This window comes from Melospiza georgiana, chromosome 5 (genome assembly GCF_028018845.1).
Source record: "Melospiza georgiana isolate bMelGeo1 chromosome 5, bMelGeo1.pri, whole genome shotgun sequence".
Lineage (NCBI taxonomy): Eukaryota > Metazoa > Chordata > Aves > Passeriformes > Passerellidae > Melospiza > Melospiza georgiana.
Genome location: NC_080434.1, coordinates 37,887,272 through 37,907,280, shown reverse-complemented (window position 1 = coordinate 37,907,280; position 20,009 = coordinate 37,887,272). Strand labels below are relative to the sequence as shown.

At 38.3% G+C, this 20,009-nt stretch overlaps 1 protein-coding gene across 2 annotated transcripts in view; it reads right to left on the bottom strand.

Moving 5' to 3' along the window:
- Nucleotides 1–20,009, bottom strand: part of INTU (inturned planar cell polarity protein) — a 35,027-nt gene that overhangs the window by 8,941 nt on the left and 6,077 nt on the right. For both annotated transcript variants that reach the window (XM_058025117.1, XM_058025118.1), the window contains exons 3-9: nt 13,370–13,455; nt 8,011–8,205; nt 4,623–4,741; nt 4,251–4,340; nt 3,804–3,881; nt 2,410–2,593; nt 163–216 (exon numbers count right to left, since the gene is read on the bottom strand). In XM_058025117.1, coding sequence (XP_057881100.1) covers nt 163–216; nt 2,410–2,593; nt 3,804–3,881; nt 4,251–4,340; nt 4,623–4,741; nt 8,011–8,205; nt 13,370–13,455 — 806 coding nt within the window. The remainder of the gene's footprint in view (nt 1–162; nt 217–2,409; nt 2,594–3,803; nt 3,882–4,250; nt 4,341–4,622; nt 4,742–8,010; nt 8,206–13,369; nt 13,456–20,009) is intronic.

The window sequence follows — 20,009 nt, the reverse complement described above, 5'->3', positions numbered from 1 at the left end:
TGTTATAATATTAAGCATGGAGAGAAATTCAGGATAAACTGCTTTTACTCCCACTTCATTATAAGAAGCTGACGGATTTTGAAAATAGCTTTGTTTAAACCACTGAATGTGACACCAAGGCAAGGAGATACTGTACAAAGCAAACAAAACCAAAATATTTACCAGCTCTGCAAAATCAGCTGCTTCCAGCTCACTCAGTGCTGTGTCAATTTCCATCTGAAATAGGAAAAAAAAAGAAAAAAAAAAGCTTTTTTAATAAACATTTCCAACACATTAATTTCCAGTAATAGCACATCTCGCTCTGTCTTGCTCATCTCAGATTGGGATTAAAGTGATAGGATAAAAGCTTGCACCTATTTTTTATTAGTAACATCAAATACCAAGAATATCTGGGGACACCAGAATTAAGACAAATCCTTCCTAATTGCTGGCTATTTTCCTGCTCTTTGAACTGTCCCATTTCTCTGTTTACGTGCCTGCTGAGCCTAGTGTGGGTACAAAGGAGATGTCACTCTTACTTTCAGTGTGCTTTAAAACATGAGGGCTAGAGACAAACCTGGCACATCACTGCATCCAACTGAGCTTTCAGAAAAATCTTTTATCCGATGGATTTAAGTTTTTTGTCTCTATCAAGTCACCAAAACTCTCTCACACGTGATTTTTGTTCCATTGGAACTACTTTAAGCTTCCTTATTTCTGGAACTGCAAGAGCTGTTGGTTAAATCAAGTTTAACTATGAGTACTTTTCTTGGTCCAAGGCCCTGAAACTCATGACATAAGTGTGCTACTTAATGAAAAGAACCTAAATCACAAAGTTGCAAACTTCTTGAGCTGTGTTAACAGGCTGCCTCCAATTGAAATACAGCCAGTTTTCAAACAGAGAAATGTCAGCAAGCCTAGTTGTTGGCACTCAACAACTAATCATCCTCTCAGCTTTTCCCCAGTCAAAATTTAAATGGTTTTCTGCCCGAAGAACTGACATTTTTAGTTTTATATTCCTTACAGAATAGAGTAGCTCCTCACCAAAACTCTGACTGGAAATGTCATCTACTGCAACAACAAAACTTTTCTGGCAAATGGGAATGATCTCAAAGAACTCTGGAGAGTGATGCCTGTATTATAAGTATCAATGATGATGTTTCCTAAGTACTTTTAAAAGTTATTGTTTTATAAGAAAAAAGCAGCCTGCAAGCTGAACTGGAGAGCAAGGCACAACAGAGCCTCTCTACAGAAACTTGAGAAGTAAGAAAAAAGCATGGAAAGACTCCTGATCAACAAATTGCAAAAAAGCAATAAAAACCCTGCAGTGTAAGGTGGAAAGAACTAAATAATGATCAGTCTGTGACTAAAGATAAAGGAGAAGATAATTCTCCTTTAAAGGAGAAAAGGGAGAAAGCCACATTAGCAAAGAGAAATCTGTTTAGGAACAATGGCACAGGCTAAGATATTTTAAACTGGAGTCACAGATACTAAAGTAATGAAAGTGAGGTTTACAACTGGCAGCTAAAATGTTATTAATTTTATAATTAAATTATTATAATCTATATAATTATTACATAATAAAATTATATAATAAGTTAATTATTAAAATACATTATTATAATTTATATAATTAAGCTATAATTGAATTAAAATTAAAGTTAGTTACTGTGATCTACCTTTTGTGTTACTACTGCTTAAAGCACAACTCAGTTTCTAACATGGAGGTAACATGGCACAGTGAAATGGTGCACAAAACTGTACCTGTCTAGCATCAACAAACCACATGTAGGTATTTATTTTGATTCTGCAACAGCCATTTATAACTCTCCTAAATTATGAGAAGTACACTTGTCACCTTGATTTTTTTAAGATTTTCTAAGCCTTCTGATTTTATATTGTTGTAACAAACTTTCTCACACACTTGATGTAAATAACTTATTGTTTGGCATTCTTTTATGTAGGAGGAGAAATTTGATGGACTGTTGGTTTGTCCAGTGTCATTGGGTGGCACTGTCATCTTCCAATCCACTGGCACTTGTAAAAATATATAATTGTTGGAGTCAGAAATTAAAAAGTTGCTTTTCCCTTGAAAAGAGCAGTGTCCACATCACATTCTTTTGTGTCCTATAGTGACATAAATGGGCTTCCAGAATAATATTTCCTGCCTACCAAAATACTTCAATGGTTAAAATCAAACACAGAGCTACATACCAGGGGGTGCTTTCTCTACTTTTCCTAGAAAAGTCACTGAACTACACTCACAACAGCAATCCTGTGGGAATGGTGGTGTAGCTGCAAACTTGAATTTTACAGGAAAATGGACCATCTGGCATAGGCAAAGCACTTAGGTAAATCAGAGAGGAAGAGCACTGACTTTTTGGCGTGTCATGGCCAGGAAAAGCTGGAGAGATGCGAGAAGGACCTGACCTTGACTTGCTGGGGCAGCGTCAGCCAGCGCAGCGCAGGGAGGCTGCCCGGGAGCAGGGCACTGCAGGGATCCTGCAGCTGGGCACTGCTGCCAGCCTGGAACCTCGCAGGATGGAGGGCACGCTGGAAGAACAGGCTGAAAAAGTGATCCAGGCGAGAAACATTTTCCACCTGGCAAAAAGCACTGGACAAACATGAACTGCAAGTTAGAATAACTCTGAGAAATGTGCAGCTTGTTTATATAACCCTCAGTGATACACATTCCTTTTTGCGGCATCATGCTACATTTGGATTTTTTTTTAACATGAAAAAAATATTTTTTTAACATGAAAAAAACCCACTAGGCTGATATCCAGGCAGTACCTCCAAAGAACAGATTAAACCAGTATGGTGTTACCATAGAGCAGTGTCACTGACATGTTTTATGAAAAATCCTTTTGCTAGGATTTCTCTCGTGAGAAGCTGAAAGGCCTCAGGAACAAAATGCAAACATTGATTATCTGCTGCTGTGGAATGCAACAGGTGCATCTCTGATTGGTTTCATGTGGTTGTTTTTAATTAATGGCCAATCACAGGTCCAGCTGGCTCCGACTCACTGGTCAGTCACAAGATTTTATTATCATTCCATTCTTTTGTTTGCTAGCCTTCTGATGAAATACTTTTATTCTTTTAGTATAGTTTTAATATATCATTTTTAATATAATACATATCATAAAATAATAAATCAGCCTTCTGAAACATGGAGTCAAGATTCTCATCTCTTCCCTTGTCCTGGGACCCCTATGAGCACCACCACAGAGCAGCTTAAGGTGAGTGAAACATCAGCCTCATCCTTTTGGAAACTGAGATTTGCTCTTTTTCATTCACTGTGGCATACATAAAGCCTGAATTAAATGCAAGAATATGAGTAATCCACCTGGGCAGTTTTATTTAGGTAACAGTCACACTGAAAGTCTCCTGGGAGATTTCCAAATGCAGAGAAAGACACCCACTCTGCCAAATGGAGCTTGGCACTCCAGACACTGACTCTGGAGAAGTCCAGAGTTTTTACTATGTTAAAAATGTAACACTGATACACATGTATCTGTCACAGACACAGGGTAACATTTGCAGAGTGCTGCTGACATCCTCAGTGACTTGGATTATGGGAATGATTTAACCTGACCAAGGGCAAAACTTTCTCAAGTGACAAAGCCTGCTGAAACAGTATCTTACTAATGTTAAGGCTGAAACCAAAAGGCAAGATCAACAGAATTCCTGTTTTTATACAAGTGTAAAGGAACATGCCAAGATATTCCTTGGAAACATTAAAATTAATCCTAATATTTGTCTTTTTCAGTGAGCACCAATGAAAAATGAGTGACTGAAAAGAAAATACTTCTGACAGAACTCACCTGTCCAAAGAACTGTACATGAATGTCAAGGTCCTGACAACATTCTGAATCATGTTCCTCAGCTGATAAAGTGGCACACTGACAAGTAAAAATTAAAACATCTTTATGATGAATAAGCCTCCTAGAATGTGTAAATATGTAATATTACTATTGTTATTCAGCAGTCTCTGCAAAGAACTTGAGTTCACCAAATCCTAGGATATTACTCTTTTCTAACTTACAGATATTTCTGGATCTTATTCTCTTCAGAGGAAAAAGAAATTATAACAATGGATATATGAAAGGCGAGAATTAAGTCAAAAAAGTGAAATCACAGACATAAAAACTAGTTACAGTAAAAAGAGAACATTTTAAGCCTTTTCTTGCCTTTTTTTGTTAGAAGAGTACACACAATAAATTTGAGGACACAATTTAAAGAAAAACAAAACCTTTTCCTTTGAAACTCACTTTTCTTCAGGAAGGCCAATGACAAGCAACTTGTCAGATTCTTTCCAGTAAACAACTTGAACAAGTTTTTCACACAAGAACAGGGAGGAGCTAGAAAAATGAAACCAGAAGTGTTTCTGTTAACACTGTGAAGTTATAAAGGAGAATCATATTCACTGAACTAAAAATCCTAGTCACTGCTACCCACTACAACAAAACTCCCCCAAATCCATTTACATCCAGGCTGAGCACTCCAACTGTTGTAGTTAAACAGTTACTGCCTAAACAGCTTGAGTTGCTCTGGTTTGTCTAGAACTTGATGCATGACCCCTGTTTGCTGTACATGTATGTATAAAAGAATAAAAACAGTAATTACATTTCAAACACTTTTACCTGATAATCTCGGTACCAGTAACACTTTCCAGTATGTCAGACAGTGTGAGAAATATCCCTCTCACACTTTTCAGTTTTTGGGATGCTTCTGATATGGGGTACTGATAAATAATTTCTTGCTGTGAAGAAAGTTAGCTGTTAGTTAAGTAAGCAAAAACAAAATCCCTCCAAAAAATCCCCACAGAACACAAGATAATGATTTTTTTGGTGGTAACAGTTGGGGGTTTTTTTAAACATTAAATCCTTCATCATATCCTTTTATAAGACATTGGAGCCAGCATTGTGCTGCATGGGCATACTGGAAAGTTCTAAAAGGTATATGAATGTTCCTACAGTTTTTCTACAGTTTGAAAACCTGTATTTTATAGAAAAGCATGACTTATTTAGATTAATTATTACATGGAGAAACGTAAAATGACAAGCAGCGTGGCCTCTGCAACTTACAGCTTTAAGTACACTGTTAACAGATCTGATGCCAAGAGAGGGGAAAAAAAATCTTTATTCTGAGTGAGGGTGCTGAAATTTTAAAATACACCACTAAGATTTCTCATGAAACATCTGACCAGATACACTTACACAAGTCATTTGAAACTAAAGCTCTATAGACATAAATATTTGTGAGATATTTTTCTCTTTCTAACCATTAAAAAAAATCATTCTTTTATTCAAGTCCTTTCAAGAACTTTATTATTTCAGCAACTATAACAGTATAGTAATAAGCAAACATGATTGCCCCTCATTTATTGCTTCCTGCCAAATCATGATGGGCCATTATTTTTTTTTGCATCGTCTCCACTGCAAAGATTATAGTAAATTATCTTTCTCCACAAACAAATGAAACACAGGCATGATTAATTTCCCTGTTTATGTCACTAATCACATTCAGCCAGTGCCAACACCCATTAAAAATTTTTCCTTCATCAAGACTAAAAGAACGCAGAATTTCATTATAGAAGGACCTGACAAGCTCTCAATTTATATCCAATTTAATTAACTCTATTTAGAAATACTCATTAGTGACAAGGATCTTTTTTCTGCAATCAATCCCTCAGCTGGAGAAACCCTGCTGTTTTCTAATTGCAGCATGCAAAGGGCTAGAGAGAGACTTTTTCTCCCCCCCACCCACTATGAACTGGGGTTTTTAGACAAAATTTGTTTGAGAATGACCTGAACATGTCCCCAGGGAAAGAAAAGCCAAGTGTAACAAACAGGCAGAATGTTATCATGTATGGATACAGTGATTTAGCAAGGGCCAGCACATGCCACCACATCAGCTCTCTCCAAAGCAAGCCCAAAGGTCACAGGCCAATGACAATGGGATTAATAAATACAAGCAGCTCATTTTTTGAAGTGTAAATCCTCCCTCAACCCAGCCCCAAACCTGGACACAATCTTCAAGTAACAGCAGAAGGAAAATGAACATTATTCCTTTTAGGACATGCTATTGCCAAAATCATGTCATATACAAAGATGTGAGTGTTGCACACTGCTACAAATCATGTGTAATTGCAATACCCAACTTAAACTAAAATATAAAAAGGCAGAATTGACCTTACTCACTGAGGAACTGTTACCATAGGGACACACATCCCAAATGATTCCCAACACCACTTCCCTGTAGAGCTGAGCAGACAGAGCTTACGAGTCTTAAAGCTCATTAATTCTATTTTAGGTGCCAAAAGCTCCCGAGTGGAACACTTATTTACAAGTTGCAGTTGCCACAGTTGACACAGATGTGATCTGCATACTCTGCCTCCCCTGGATATGGGCAAAGCAGCTTCTTAAAGGATCATTCTATTTCTACTGGGCAGGATGGCTTTGGTGTACCATAACTTCATTTAAAGTACAGTTTAAACTAAATCTGGGACAGCACATCTACAGGATAGAAGCTGCCTGAAGTACAGAAAATGAAATTAAAGACAAATGCCTTAAAGAAGGAGGCATTCTTTTGCAAGGACACGTTATAAAGAGCTTCATTATATCAGCAAAGCATCTCAGCATATTTGGGGCTGCATAATTGCCACCAAGACTTCTCAGGAAACAATTATTTCATGTTGTGAAGGGACAACAGGGGCATTACAATCCCTCTTTTACCTCTGCTCATTGTTCAGGATTAATCCACTCCTTGGGAGAATGTAAAGGAACAATGGGACAAGAAACCAGCACTCAGTTTACTGTCAAGTGCAGAATTGCAATCAGGCTTTTATATGTGGAAGAGAGGAGCCAGACACCCTGAAATTATTTTTTTAAATATTTCATAAAGTTTATGTGGTCAAGAAAACACTGGTATTGGACTAGTACATATTATGGTACCATGTAATTTTCTAGGGTTCTCCTTCTCAGCCCTGTCTCTAGAAAATAAAATTAAATCCTATTTTTATAACTGTAACACTTTATTACCCACCACCAAGAGAATGTAGATTTGTATCAGTTGAAAAATACTATTAAAAAAAAGGAAAGGTATCTCAATCTAAGGATAAATTCCAAGGGAGAGCAAGCAAAATGATTTCTTTCTGCTCCCCACTCCATCACTGTCCTGCCATCTTAGTCCCTGGGCACTGGAAAAACCTGTGCTTTGTTTGATGGTTCCTCAGCACAAATAATACAAGATCACCGAGACACAATGCTAGATTTGAGAATTCACACAAAAGCAAAGAGTTTTTTCCCAAATGTCTGCTCCTAAGAAGTCCATTTTGTCCCCTTGTCATTCCCAGACTGGGCAAGAGGCCAAGCCCAGCTCTGTGTCCCTGCCTGGAGAGGAATTATTTGTAGCTATGGCTACACCCTGAACAACTACACAAACTTACATGCACACTGGCAACATTTTCCCGAGGAACACAATAAGGAAAGAGTGAAAGGAAGCTTTACAGGATAAATAAGAAGTACCTCAGTGGCTCTAAAAGCTGCCCAAGCAATAATCAGCAGCTGACTGCTACCAGCAGACATGCCAGAGCCCTCTAAGAAAAGGCACATTAGCATTTCAAGACAGGAGAGGCCAGACAGATTATGGATGAGGACTGCCAATAGCTCCTGCAGGGGGATATTTCTTTGACCACCAGGCAGACCCTGGTGTTGAAAGACTCCAGGTCAGCATCCCAGAGCCAGCCTGGCACTGAGGAATGCACCTTGGCTGTGGAGTCACCACCTGGCTGCTCCTCACCTAACTTCAAGGCCAGCCAGGAGTTTGTCAGCAGTGATGCTGAAATTTCACACCTTATTTCTACCAAAATGGCTATTTTATGGATTATTGCCAACTCCAAACCATTAGGATGATTTTTTATTTATTCTTTTACATCAAATGTCCTAGGAGTTGCTGTGGTCAGTGAGCTGAGGGTGACTGAATCAGGCACATACCTCATCCTTGGGTGTCCCAGAGTCAGGCACATACCTCATCCTTGGCCGTCTCAGTGTCCAGTTTCAGTGTGAGGAACATGACAATGTGAGGCACATCCTGCTGAGGCTTCACAGTGTCCTCTCCCCACAGCAGCCGAGCCAGGTTGTTCATGCTTGACTGTGTCTGTTTGTTCCTTTGCTCACAAGTCCCTTCAGCCTCAAACACCGAGGTCTCAAATGTCAGTTTAACCTATTAAGGTAATTAACTACTGTGAGAATGAGGCTGTACTTCCAATTACCTTGCAGTAGCAGATGAAACAGATGGAGTTGGAGCCCTTTAAGAGGTTAGGTTTTCTCAGCCTCAGCTTTACTGAGGAAGATGTAAGCAAACAAAATTCCTGCTGTTTCAAGAAAACCAATGATACATTCAGCATTACATAAGCAGCTATTACAAAGGACAAAGCCAGCTATTACATGGTCTATGAACCATGTGAGTAAGCATGTGGTTTGCTGTGTTTTCATACTTAATTCTTATGGTTTTGAGAATGGAAAAATAGACTTACTGCTCTGGCTTTGTCTGAGCACAAAAACCCATTACTGTGCCTTTGAAACACACACAGTATTTGACTTCTTTCAAAATGTCAGCAGTTTCCTAAGTACATATCCTGAAGGGTCTTTCTTGAGCATTTCTTTGCCATTTTGAGTGCACTGACACATTTGCACAGGGAAATCCACTTAAATTTACACTGGACTGCAAAAGTCTGGTAAATTGTAATGGTAGCAATTCTTTCATTTTCAATATGTTAACTTTCCTTTTTTTAACTATAAAATCAGAAAATAAGAGTTTTGTTGCTGTATTTAACAATTTAAACAACTACCAAGTAGCCTAAAAATTACTTACATCACTTACTGTGCTGTGTCTTAAGAAAAAAGATGAGAACACAAACACATCATCCTCTCCTAAACAAAACCTTTAAAGCTTACATGATCAAGCTGATTTTGCAAAAAAAAAAAAAAAAAAAAAAAAAAGTTTACTGTCCCTTATTTCCCAAATAAGTTTAAATCCAGGAGTTTTAGAATAAATGAGTATTTCCTGACACACTAACAACATATTATCCAAACTTCATGTGGAAACACGTTTCAAAATTTGCCGTATAGACCTACTTTAAGCCCCAACTTAAAAATATTATGTTTGTTAGTTGTCTCAGCAGTGATGAAAGTGATTTTTTATTTTGTATGAACACATTATCCTAAGTATGAAAGGAGGTGATGTGAGAAACACTTATCTCTTGAGTGAGCATAAAAATGCTAGTTCCAAGGAGAAGAAATTCATTTATGTTCTGGGATGAGACCTTATTTTTTTATCAAGCTGACTAAAGATATATTTGGACTAAGTTGGCATGCTCTTAGTTTCCTCTTTCACATGTTTTTACTCAAGACTGTTTATCTGCCTTGAAATACTGCAACATGGGAAGTTCTGAACATAATACATCACACCAAATCCTGCTTGTTAAAATCAGTGGCAATTTAGCCTGAGGACTGATGCAACAAAATCCATTTTTCTTTTCTCAATTGCAATAAATTTTGAGAAGCCCAAGCAGATAATTTATACATTTAAAGACAGATCATTTTTGCTGTTGTGCATGTGTGTACACAAACTTCAGGAGAGGAGTGCCAGCAAGAAATAATGTGCTTTAAAACACCCACTGCCTGTCAGACTGGCTCAGAGAGAAGTGCCATCATCAGCTCTTACAGCTACATTTGTCACTGCTTGCCATCTTCCACTTCACTCCCTCTCCCAACACTTTCCATTGATTTTCCCCTCTCCTATTTGGGCTGCTATCAGTCTTTTCTCTCCTCCTCTTTCCTGGTACTGCTCTCCTGTCCTGCACCACCTCTTTCTTTTCTGGCAGTACCTCACCCCTCACCCTCTCCTCACCAGTCCAGTTTTGATTCCTGACAAGGAATCCAACTCTGCTGAGAAGCAGCTGCTTTCTAAGAGCCAGAAACTTGATAGTTTCAGAAGAGTGTTTTCTTCTCCAGCATTCTGAGACTTGGTTCTGTTTCTCTGTCACGCCATCTGCATATATTTCAGAATATTTCCTCATACTCTGTCCAACTTCTTACAGATTTCCTTAAGGCTCAATAGTTATTTCTCTCAACTTCTACTGCATCTTGTCTCTGGACATTTAGTCATGACACTCAGGCTACAGTCTCTACATTAATGACACACAGATGTCATTCTTGCTGCAGTCTATCTTTTAGTCTCTCAGTTAAAATAAAAACAAACTTAGTCTGTCTTGTCTTAAGAGACACAACCATAGGATCCTCCAGGGAAGAGCTCAAAACAAACTGGACTGAACAGAGCTGTAACCCTCTCTCAGTCTGGAGTCATCCATGTTGCCTCCCACATCACTGAATAGAAATGGACCAAGAGACTGCATTTCAACATATCCTAAATATATATATAATTTTTTTTTGTGAAGAAGAAATCAATCTTCATCCTGAGCAGTGCATAGGATCTGATTAAACATGACTACTGAAGTCCCCTTTTATAAGTAGTGATTGTGAAATCTTCTACAGCTTTGATTCCATTTCTCCTGAAGAAAATCAGTTCAATGCATAACAGAACACAGAAAATGACATGAAGAATGAGAAAAGCATTAATATTCCACTCTATATTTCATGGTCATGTTCTCAATACTTAAAACATTTCTCAAGCAGATTTTAATCAAATGGCAAGAAGGTGGCAGGAACAGCACACTGTGAGGGACATGGATCCTCATTTTCTGCTTAGGGAAGGTGACAAAGTGGAACATGACAGAGCTCTCCAGAGCCATGGCAGGGTAAGACATGAACAATTAACTTATTCTCAGAACACAGGAACATGGGGGTCTGACATGCACTTGGTTAGATGGCAATTTGAAAGCCAGTGATAATTAACATAATCAAATCAGTCACATAAATCACTGGCCCAGAATGCTGTGGAGGTCAAAGGAATTTTAAGAAACAAAGGAGAACATAGAAACCCTTAACTGATATTACAAGTCCTTGCTGGAAGCTGGAAAGTGATGATTGGAAGGTCACTCTGTATTTACTCTGTATTTAATCTGCTTCCTAATACCATTGTACATTTCTCAGTGTAGAAACAGAAAATGGAGCTGTTGTGCCACTGGCCTGCCCCAGAAAGGCATGATTTCATCTGCAAGAAAGCTGCATGCTTGGAAGATGGATTTCATTACAGACAGCGCTGGGGGCACTGCCTGCCTTTTAAAGGCTGCCTGCTGCTTCCTGTTGCCAGTATCTGTTTGCCATGTGCTTATGGTCTGCACAACTGCAACTTAAAGTTTCAGGCTGAAATTTCTCATTCTAGAGGTCTGCCTCAGGCTGGATAGTTTGAGCAAGTTTTGAGTAAAATGGTTCTGCAACTTCTGAGTATCATAGCAAAGAAGAGTATATTCCTTCAGCATATCCTGCCCTTCCTTGTCTGTATTCTCTGTCTTGTGGTGCTAGGAAACAGCAACTATTTTGAAAAGACTACTGTAGCACTTGGACTTCTATTACTCACTAAATGCACTAAACCAGCCCTTACAAGCCTAGATCTAGTTGTCCAAACTGAGGTAAGAAAAACAAAATTCTGGAAATACAATAATGAGATATTTTATGTCACATAGTGCAATTGAATCTAGGTAGTCAAGTTTTTAAAATTCCAGCAATTTTTAACATGAATCCAGAGAAATAGGGACTTCACTTACAGAAACAACATAAGTAAAAAGGCTTTAAATCGCATATTTTTTGATATTCTGCAAGGTAAGATGAATGAAAACACAGTAACAATTTGGCTTGTATTACAAAATGTCAGCTACAACAACCCTCTGTTCCTTCAGCAGCACGATTGCAGTGTAGTGCATTGCAAAAAACCCAGAAGTCTGTATTTACATCTCCACTGGTCTATTCTAGCCACCACTTGTCTGGCTTGACTCAAGCTGCACAGTGGAAAAGGAATAATTGCACTTTAATGAAAGGATTTGGAAAGCCACCATGACAAACTGTTCCACAATTCAAGTCATCTCTGCCTGCCTGACAGATTTACTGACAGAGCAAACACTCACACTGCAGCACCAGAACTGCTCTGTCAAGGGCTGCATTTGAGCAACAAATAATACCCACACCCTCATCTGGAGAGGGTGCAATTACACACACTGCATCATCTCTGCCTTTTTCATCATTCTGCATTTAATAACAGTTACAGCAACTCTCTATTTGGTCAAAGGCTTTTCTCCCATGGAGCTCTGCCAGTACCTGACCACAGCTCCAGTAGCTCTGGAGAAACTTCAGGCTGTCAGATATCTTGGAAAGCTTCCTGAACTGACATCCCCAGCACTCAATCTCACTGCAACTGAAGATATATTTCCACAGAAACTTGCAAATAGACCTTTGTGTTCAAGAAAACATAAATTTCCACTTTGAAAAATCTCTGGACTATAAAATACGTCTATTATTATCATTACCTTGTATATTCTACCTGAAGAAAAACTACCAAGAGACACTTTAATTTTTAACCTGCTCCTGCTCACACCTCATACACATAAAAGTTTCAACTTTTATTTTGTCTTCCTGTCCATCAGGAAGTGTATTTAAGCAGAATAACTCAAAATATTCCATTTTATGCTAGTAACATCCTAGGTAAGTAACATTCTCCTGGCTTAGCTCTGAAACAGCTAATTCTTCATTACTTCTTTAATTCTTCATTAGAGCTCCAAAATGATTCAGCTGGAAGATATATGCAGTAAGTTTTGAGAAAAAAAATATCATTTATCAGATTTTTTTGAACTTTTCTTGGTACCAGTTTTGGTACCAATATTACTAACTTCTATCAGTTTCATCACTGTGGAGTTTTGAAAGATCTTGAAACTATTCAATCTAACATCTCTTAGAACCCCAAGAATTCATTTTTGTATTTAAGTATTAAACCAGTATCAATTTTACAATTTAAATGCTCTTAAATGTTTTTAACAGCACTCCATGTTAACTCAGGCTTGTTTTTACTGTTGTGGTTTGTGAGTCTTGTTTATATTGATGAAGATATAATTATTCTATTTAAAGTATTTTCAGAGCAATTATTACCATTTTAAACAAAAAACCCCCCTCTACTCTTCTGCTGACCTGTTGATTTTTCAGCTAGACATCAGCACCTATTTTCATAGAATTTTTCTGATTCTGATTTTTATCAGAATTAAACTCTGAAATTTCTACTCTGACTGAAGTCAAGCAATGCAGTTAAAAGACAATGGAGGAGGTTTTAAGAAAAAGGCCACCTAAATTTTGTTTCCTCAGGAAAAAAAGGGCTAGAAGCAGTACTAACTTCTGGAGAGGATTTTGGAATAAATGTTCAATAGCGCTGTATACTGTACCTGCATAGGACCTGGAATGCAAGACAAAACCCTCTCTATGTTTTCAGAATTCACATCGACATCATTTACAGCAACAAGAACATCTCCTGGAGGTGGAACAGACAAGACATGAGAAATTCAGTTGCTACTCCATCACAATACAGAGCAAAACAAAGTTATTAAAAAATAATTAACATGCCATTCCAGCTGTCACAAATGTCCATTTGTTATATTTAAGTAGATGTTTGCTACTTGTTTAGCATAGTTGCATTTTAAGCCTGGACTTGGCAAGAAAGATGTGCAGAAAGTGCAGAAATAAAGCACTGCAGCACTGTAAGGTTCAGTGCGCATTTCAATTTTCCAGGGAGAAGACTTGCTCAGCTCCAAGGGACACAGTGCTAATGACATGCACACCATGGAAAAGCACAGCCTGAGTCTCTGAGGTCTTTCCACTCCCTGATAATCTATTCAAGGCCACAGAATGCTCAAGTTCAGAAGAAGACTGGCAGTTACCACTATTTCTATGCTCTACCTTGGTTTTAAATACCTGCAACTTGCAACTGGGATTTTTCCCAGGTACAAGGTCGATTGCTCAAAATCAGCAGGGATCAAAATCAAGGCCAACAAGAGACAGAACATCCTTCTTCACCATCAGTAAGGACACACTGATTACCTCCAAAATCCAAGCAGTATTCCTCTTTAATACACCAGGTAATCAGTTGCTCACTCTTCTTTTACATTAAAGGGAAATTCATTCCTACTCCCTCTGAATGCAAAACCAAGAAAAGGCTACATTTTATTCTACATATAAAAATACCTAAAGTTTTCTTGTTCAAGAAACAGCTCTCTCCCTAAACTCTGTGCTTCTTGATGCACAGCACAGTTAAGTTTTAGTCTGTCAAATCTTCAACACAACACAAAGACAGAAAAGCTCAAAGTTAAACAGCATTTAAAAAGAACTCAGTAAGTCCATGCCAGAGCCCCAGGACATGAAAATTAGTAATGAAAAGCAGAGCACTCAGGCTACTCTAATATAACAAGAATTATAAACAGGATTACTATGTTCTTTGCTAAGAACACTGTATTACAGATCATTACCCACAACTACAAGAGAAAGCATAAATTGCTCTTGTACTCATCTTAAACTCATCTGCTCAAACAAAAGTTGCTTGTGTTCTGTTTGTTTGACTGGATCTTTAGGAATTCTGCTGTAGAGCCATTCAGGGGAGCTGCACACACTTTGTGAAGACCAGAATCCACACCTGAGCACTTGAGGGAATGTTTTGGAACCACCGGGTGGAACTGACAAAGCCACTTTGAAGGGAGAAGAGCCATCAGTATTCACATGTTACACGCTCCAACTGTTTTATTTACTCAACGCCTAATGTACACATGTAAAACTTGCATTGCAGCAGTAAATATTTATTCCATCCAATTGGTAAAAATGTAATCATGGAACAGTTTTCCAGAGCACACAGCCCAGGCAGCCCTGTAAGGCTGCCTTCCTTCTGCCAGAAAATCCTGTATCAAAGAAAAGGAACTTGATACACAACAGAAAATCTTTACTGATTAGTGTGGATTTTCCAGAACTGGAGGTGGAGTGTTTGCATTTTTTGCTACCCACAACAGCAGTCAAAGAACAGAGACTATGAAGTATCAGAATAAATAACATCACTGGGCAAAGTATGAGATGTGTAAAATGATGAACCCAGAGTAGTCTTAAAGCAGGACATGACCACAAGATCTACTCAGTGTGATAATTAACTGCAGGGAAAGAGTTAATACATGCAAGTTGTACTTTGTAAGAGCTTGACATCTACATTTTGTTTGATAATTGTTTCTTGCCCTTTAGCAGTGTGAAAAACTTACAGAAAGACAAATTCAGGTCTTCAGACATTAATTATGTTAAAAAATCGATGCAATTGTATTAAGTTTAATCTAATTTCACTTACCTAATGCTTAAATAATTCATGTTAAGTGAAATCAAAGTGTATATATAATATATACAAAATAAATAGCTTTGGCAATTGTTTGAGTTAGTCTAACTCAATGGTCTGCAGATTTAAGTGAAACCATCCCAATCTAAAACATCACTGAATTAAAGATATAGGGAGAAACATCAGAATAAAGGATCACTCATGAACCACCACTGCAACAGAGGAAAGCAATTTTCTTCAGGCAACTCCAGGATATCATTCCTTACAAATGTACCTTCAGAAAAAAGACAAGTCCTTCTGGAAGAAAATAGTTTAGATTATGTATTAGGAAGAGGTTGTTCCCTGTGAGGGTGGTGGGGCCCTGGCACAGGGTGCCCAGCAGAGCTGTGGCTGCCCCATCCAAGGCCAGGTTGGATGCTGTGGTGTGGGGAAAGGACTGGATGACATTCAGGGACCCTGCCAACCCAAACTGCTCTATGATCCTGTGACTCTTTTCAAGGAATGAAGTAAGCTTTACTTAAATGTCATAATAATCAATGATCAAGCTTTTCAGGGCTGTCACTTACTGTGGAAAGATTCTCAGTTCACAAAGAAACTTTAAGACATCCATGCATGTTATCTGCACAATGCTAAGCAGGGCTGTACTTGACCTGAGTGATGAAACAGAATTCTCTCTATTTTATTTCTTTTCATCAGAAGAGACTTCTCCCACCCAGTCAGCAGCAACTCAGACCAGTGTGTGTTGATCTCAAACACCCAGTCTGCACACAGCTGCTGGAATTATTCCTGCCTCTTTAAGGACAGAGTTTAGGAAAGACTTTGGCACTGCTGACATCCCTAGAACGTTTATCTCAGAGCTGCCTATCTCTTTGCCACTTGAGGCACAAGACCATGACTTCTGTTAACCATCCCTTCCCTAGAGACAAACCTGCAAGCACCATTTGCAAAAGTAGATGCTCACTGGATTAAGCCCAGGGACACTGACTGACAATTGAGCACAAACTTCCATACTGTGATGGGAAGGGCACATTTTTTCTCCTGATATCATGAAAATCAAACTGTTCCCATGGGAGAGGATGGAGGAGACTTTTGTCACGGAATCCTGATATTTAGTTTGCTCCATTCTTGGTAATGAGTTGGTGGGAGCACTTAGAAAAGTTCCCATATGCCTTTCCAAAAAAGGCAAACTATGGAATGCATTCCTACTGAAGAAAGGCAGATCAATTACTTGTTTTATATGTTAGCAGGCTGCTTTCATCCACACCAGTGCTGCTGTGCCTCAAGAGGCGAGTAAAAGAATAAAAGCCACATCCCAAATGCCACAGTGAGAGCACAGCAAAGCAAACAAACTCTGTTTCCATCCTGTGAGCCCAACATGTCTACTCTGGAGAGTCTTTTCAACAAATACACCATGTATGGTAATTCCACATATAAATCACAATCTCTCCCAGTATTTTGGTCCTTTCAAGGGCTTTTTTTCCTGACAGGACTCTAAGGACATAAACCTTTCAATTGAAATCTGCAATAGCAGCTGTAGCTTTTGCATACATGTTCAAAACTGGATTATTATAGCCCATCTTTACTATCAAACACAATTACTTCTTGTCAGGGGGGAGTTTTCACAATTTTTTGACAATTGTACACACTGATAAAGTATCATACTGAGAAGATTCATGCTGAGCTATTTGGCTATAAGAGCATTAAGATTCTTTCAAAGAGGATAACAACAGTACATTTCACTGGTGAAAAGAGCTTTACTGCATTTTCAGTGTCACTGGAATTAATTTTTTACTTTTATTATGATAAAAATTATGCTCAACAGCATTTAAAAGAACTTTTCCCTGGCATGAAGCCAACATGTTTCAATTTGAAGGGGACTGGGAACCAAATTATAATGGCATTACCTATCATAACCCTTTTTTGTGAGGATCTAAACGTATTTTGAGGTTTTCATTTTTGAAGATATGCTCAAAGTTTTCCACAGCAGACCCAACTCCGCATAATGTTACAAATTAAGCGAAGTAAGGAAAATGTTTTGCCAAAAATGCAAAAGACACTTAAAAAGCACAAGATAGAAGCAACTGTATTTCATCTTAACCAAAATCAAAGTGGCAGCGAGTTTAAAAATCAATGAGGGCTTCTCTGTTTTGAAAATTTAAGATGGATGCTGGCCTGCTAAATGTAAAAAAAAAAATAATAAAGAAACTGATAAACAACACATGGATTGAGTGCCATCTTCTTTGAGTTACAAAGCAGCAGGGTTTTTTAGCTTGCAAAACTGTTTTGTTTACTTTCATATGGTCAGTGCCTGCATTCCACTTGGTTAATAAAGTACAGCAACAAGACTTACGACTTCCATATGCAACCTTCAAACCAAAAATTAAAGTGTGTTGTGCAAATAATAAACAGATGTTTGAAGTGTTCAAAGCTATAAAGGACACACATTTCAAAACAAATAGGGGAAGCCACCTGAGGAAAGTGATTATTAAGGATGGAAAAAGAAGTTACTTCTAAAAATGCTGAAGCATAAACCACTTTGTGAGTCAAAATGAGTGCTGCAACCTGGTGACCAGGAAGACAACCAGATGTCATTTTAAAGCATGTATTTTTAAAGATAATTTGGATTTGGCTCACAAAAGACTACTGCCAAGCTGGTCTGGACCACTGAAATATTATAAAGCTAAACAAGAGCAGGTTAATGTTTATACACATACAGGTCACTGGCTATAACCAAACTCATCAGCAGAGCAGCCAGCAGGCATCATGCTGTGCTGATAAGGTATTCCTCATTTTGATGACCTAAGAAGCTGCTCACTTTGTGCTAATTCTTCAGCTTTAGACTGAGCACAAAAACATCCTTTACTGGCTGTTTCTGCAATTCTCCATATGACTCCTAAAACCTGCTTTGATCAACAACAACTGAAAGGCAAAGTTCTGCTGTTAGTGTGCTTGATCTTTCTGTCCAGCTTCAGCTGCTGTGATGATCTGAGGAGCTACCTATTGAACTCTAGTTGCTTCTAAAACAGGCTCTAGGTGTACACCACAGCTATCCCATCCTGTGATGTGAAGTACAGAAGCAGTAAACCAAACAGATTTTTGACAAGAACAGCATTTTTTTACTGTATATTCTTTATGCAGACAAGACTGAAATCTGAGCATCTAATTTATGCAAAGCATCCCTATTTCTAGACACCACATAAAAATTCCAGAGTACTCAGCTTCACTATAGATATATAATTTGAAAGTATTTTTATATGAAAATTATATATTTCCCACTGTTGGCACTGAACACAGCTCATTTTCCCAGTTAAGAGCTGAATAACCCCAGTATGCTTAAAACTATTTCATTTCCAATGTGCAAAAAAAGGGCTGATGATAGCCTGGGACATAATAAAGTGCAAGACTCCTCTTAGATGAAGTTAAATGTTCTTCTATTTCAAACAAGCAAAAAACAAACCCACAGTTTTTGTCCCCACTAGATCGGGAAGCATTAAGTGTGGTAGATTAAATACTGTCTCTGGTTAGGACACCTTGATCTCCTGGATCCAGTACTTGCCTACACTGGTGAGACTTCACACCTGCCCTCACAAAAATGTTATATGCAAATCTGTGTCCCCAAATTAACTCCCAGGTTACAAACACCCACTCTTACACTAATTAGATTAAACACCCTTAAGCAGATCAAGTGGAAACTCGCTCTCTCCTCCCTCACATCCCCCACTTCTTGACTAATCAGTTCTTGCTGATAAAACTTGAAAGTTATCCAATTCTCCCTCTGGAGTATTCTTCAGCATCTCTACCAAAAACTCATGCTGGAGCAATCAGCCAGTTGAAGCACTGACGTGCCTTTTTACACACACAACACTGGAATTTCAAAAGCACTCATGCTGACTTTGTGGGATTTGTGCTACTTAGATGTTGTCTTATATATCAAGAGTTCTATTATCATTATAGTGCAAGGGTGTTGTCTTATATACCAAAGGTTTTTTTATCATAGTGCAAGGATTCCATATCACCAGAGTTCCATACCTCCTCAATGTTCCTCACAGGCAGCTCCTCCAAGCACTGACTGTTCCTGCTCCTTGCAGCAGCCATCTGACTCCAGAGCCCACCAATCCACTCTTTTATACCACTGCTCTTATTGGCTACAGCTGTGGCCTGTTAACATCAGGCCTGCTCCTAATCTTTAGTAATTAGCTCAGCTGCAACTCATTGGGGGATAAGATTACATTCTGTACCACCTTCATTTACCCATACTGTATCCCCCTACAATTCCCCCTTTTTCTTTTAATTACAGAGTTGCAGCATTTCTAAAAATACATATTCAACTAAATTAGCATTATGACATATTAATATATTTCATTCAGAACCAATAGTTATACAGATGCTCAGACAACATATCACAGGACAAATATATATTTCTGAGTGTTGGGTCAGTTTTGTAGCTTTTCTCAGTTTACAAAGTACTTTTCTTCAAAATCTTTTATACTCCTATTTAACAAACACTAATAGCTGTAATTGATATTTTTTACCAATAGTTTAGTAGTCAAGTCCTCTTCCTCAAATTCACAGGGTTATATGGTCAAATCCTGTTTCCCCAAATCCACAGGGCTATCCCAAATCCACAAGGTCATATAGTCAAGTCCTCTTTCCTGAATCATGTTGGGGCCACCATTTGTTGCCATTATATTGCAGGAGTTCTATTATCAGTACATTGCAAAAGT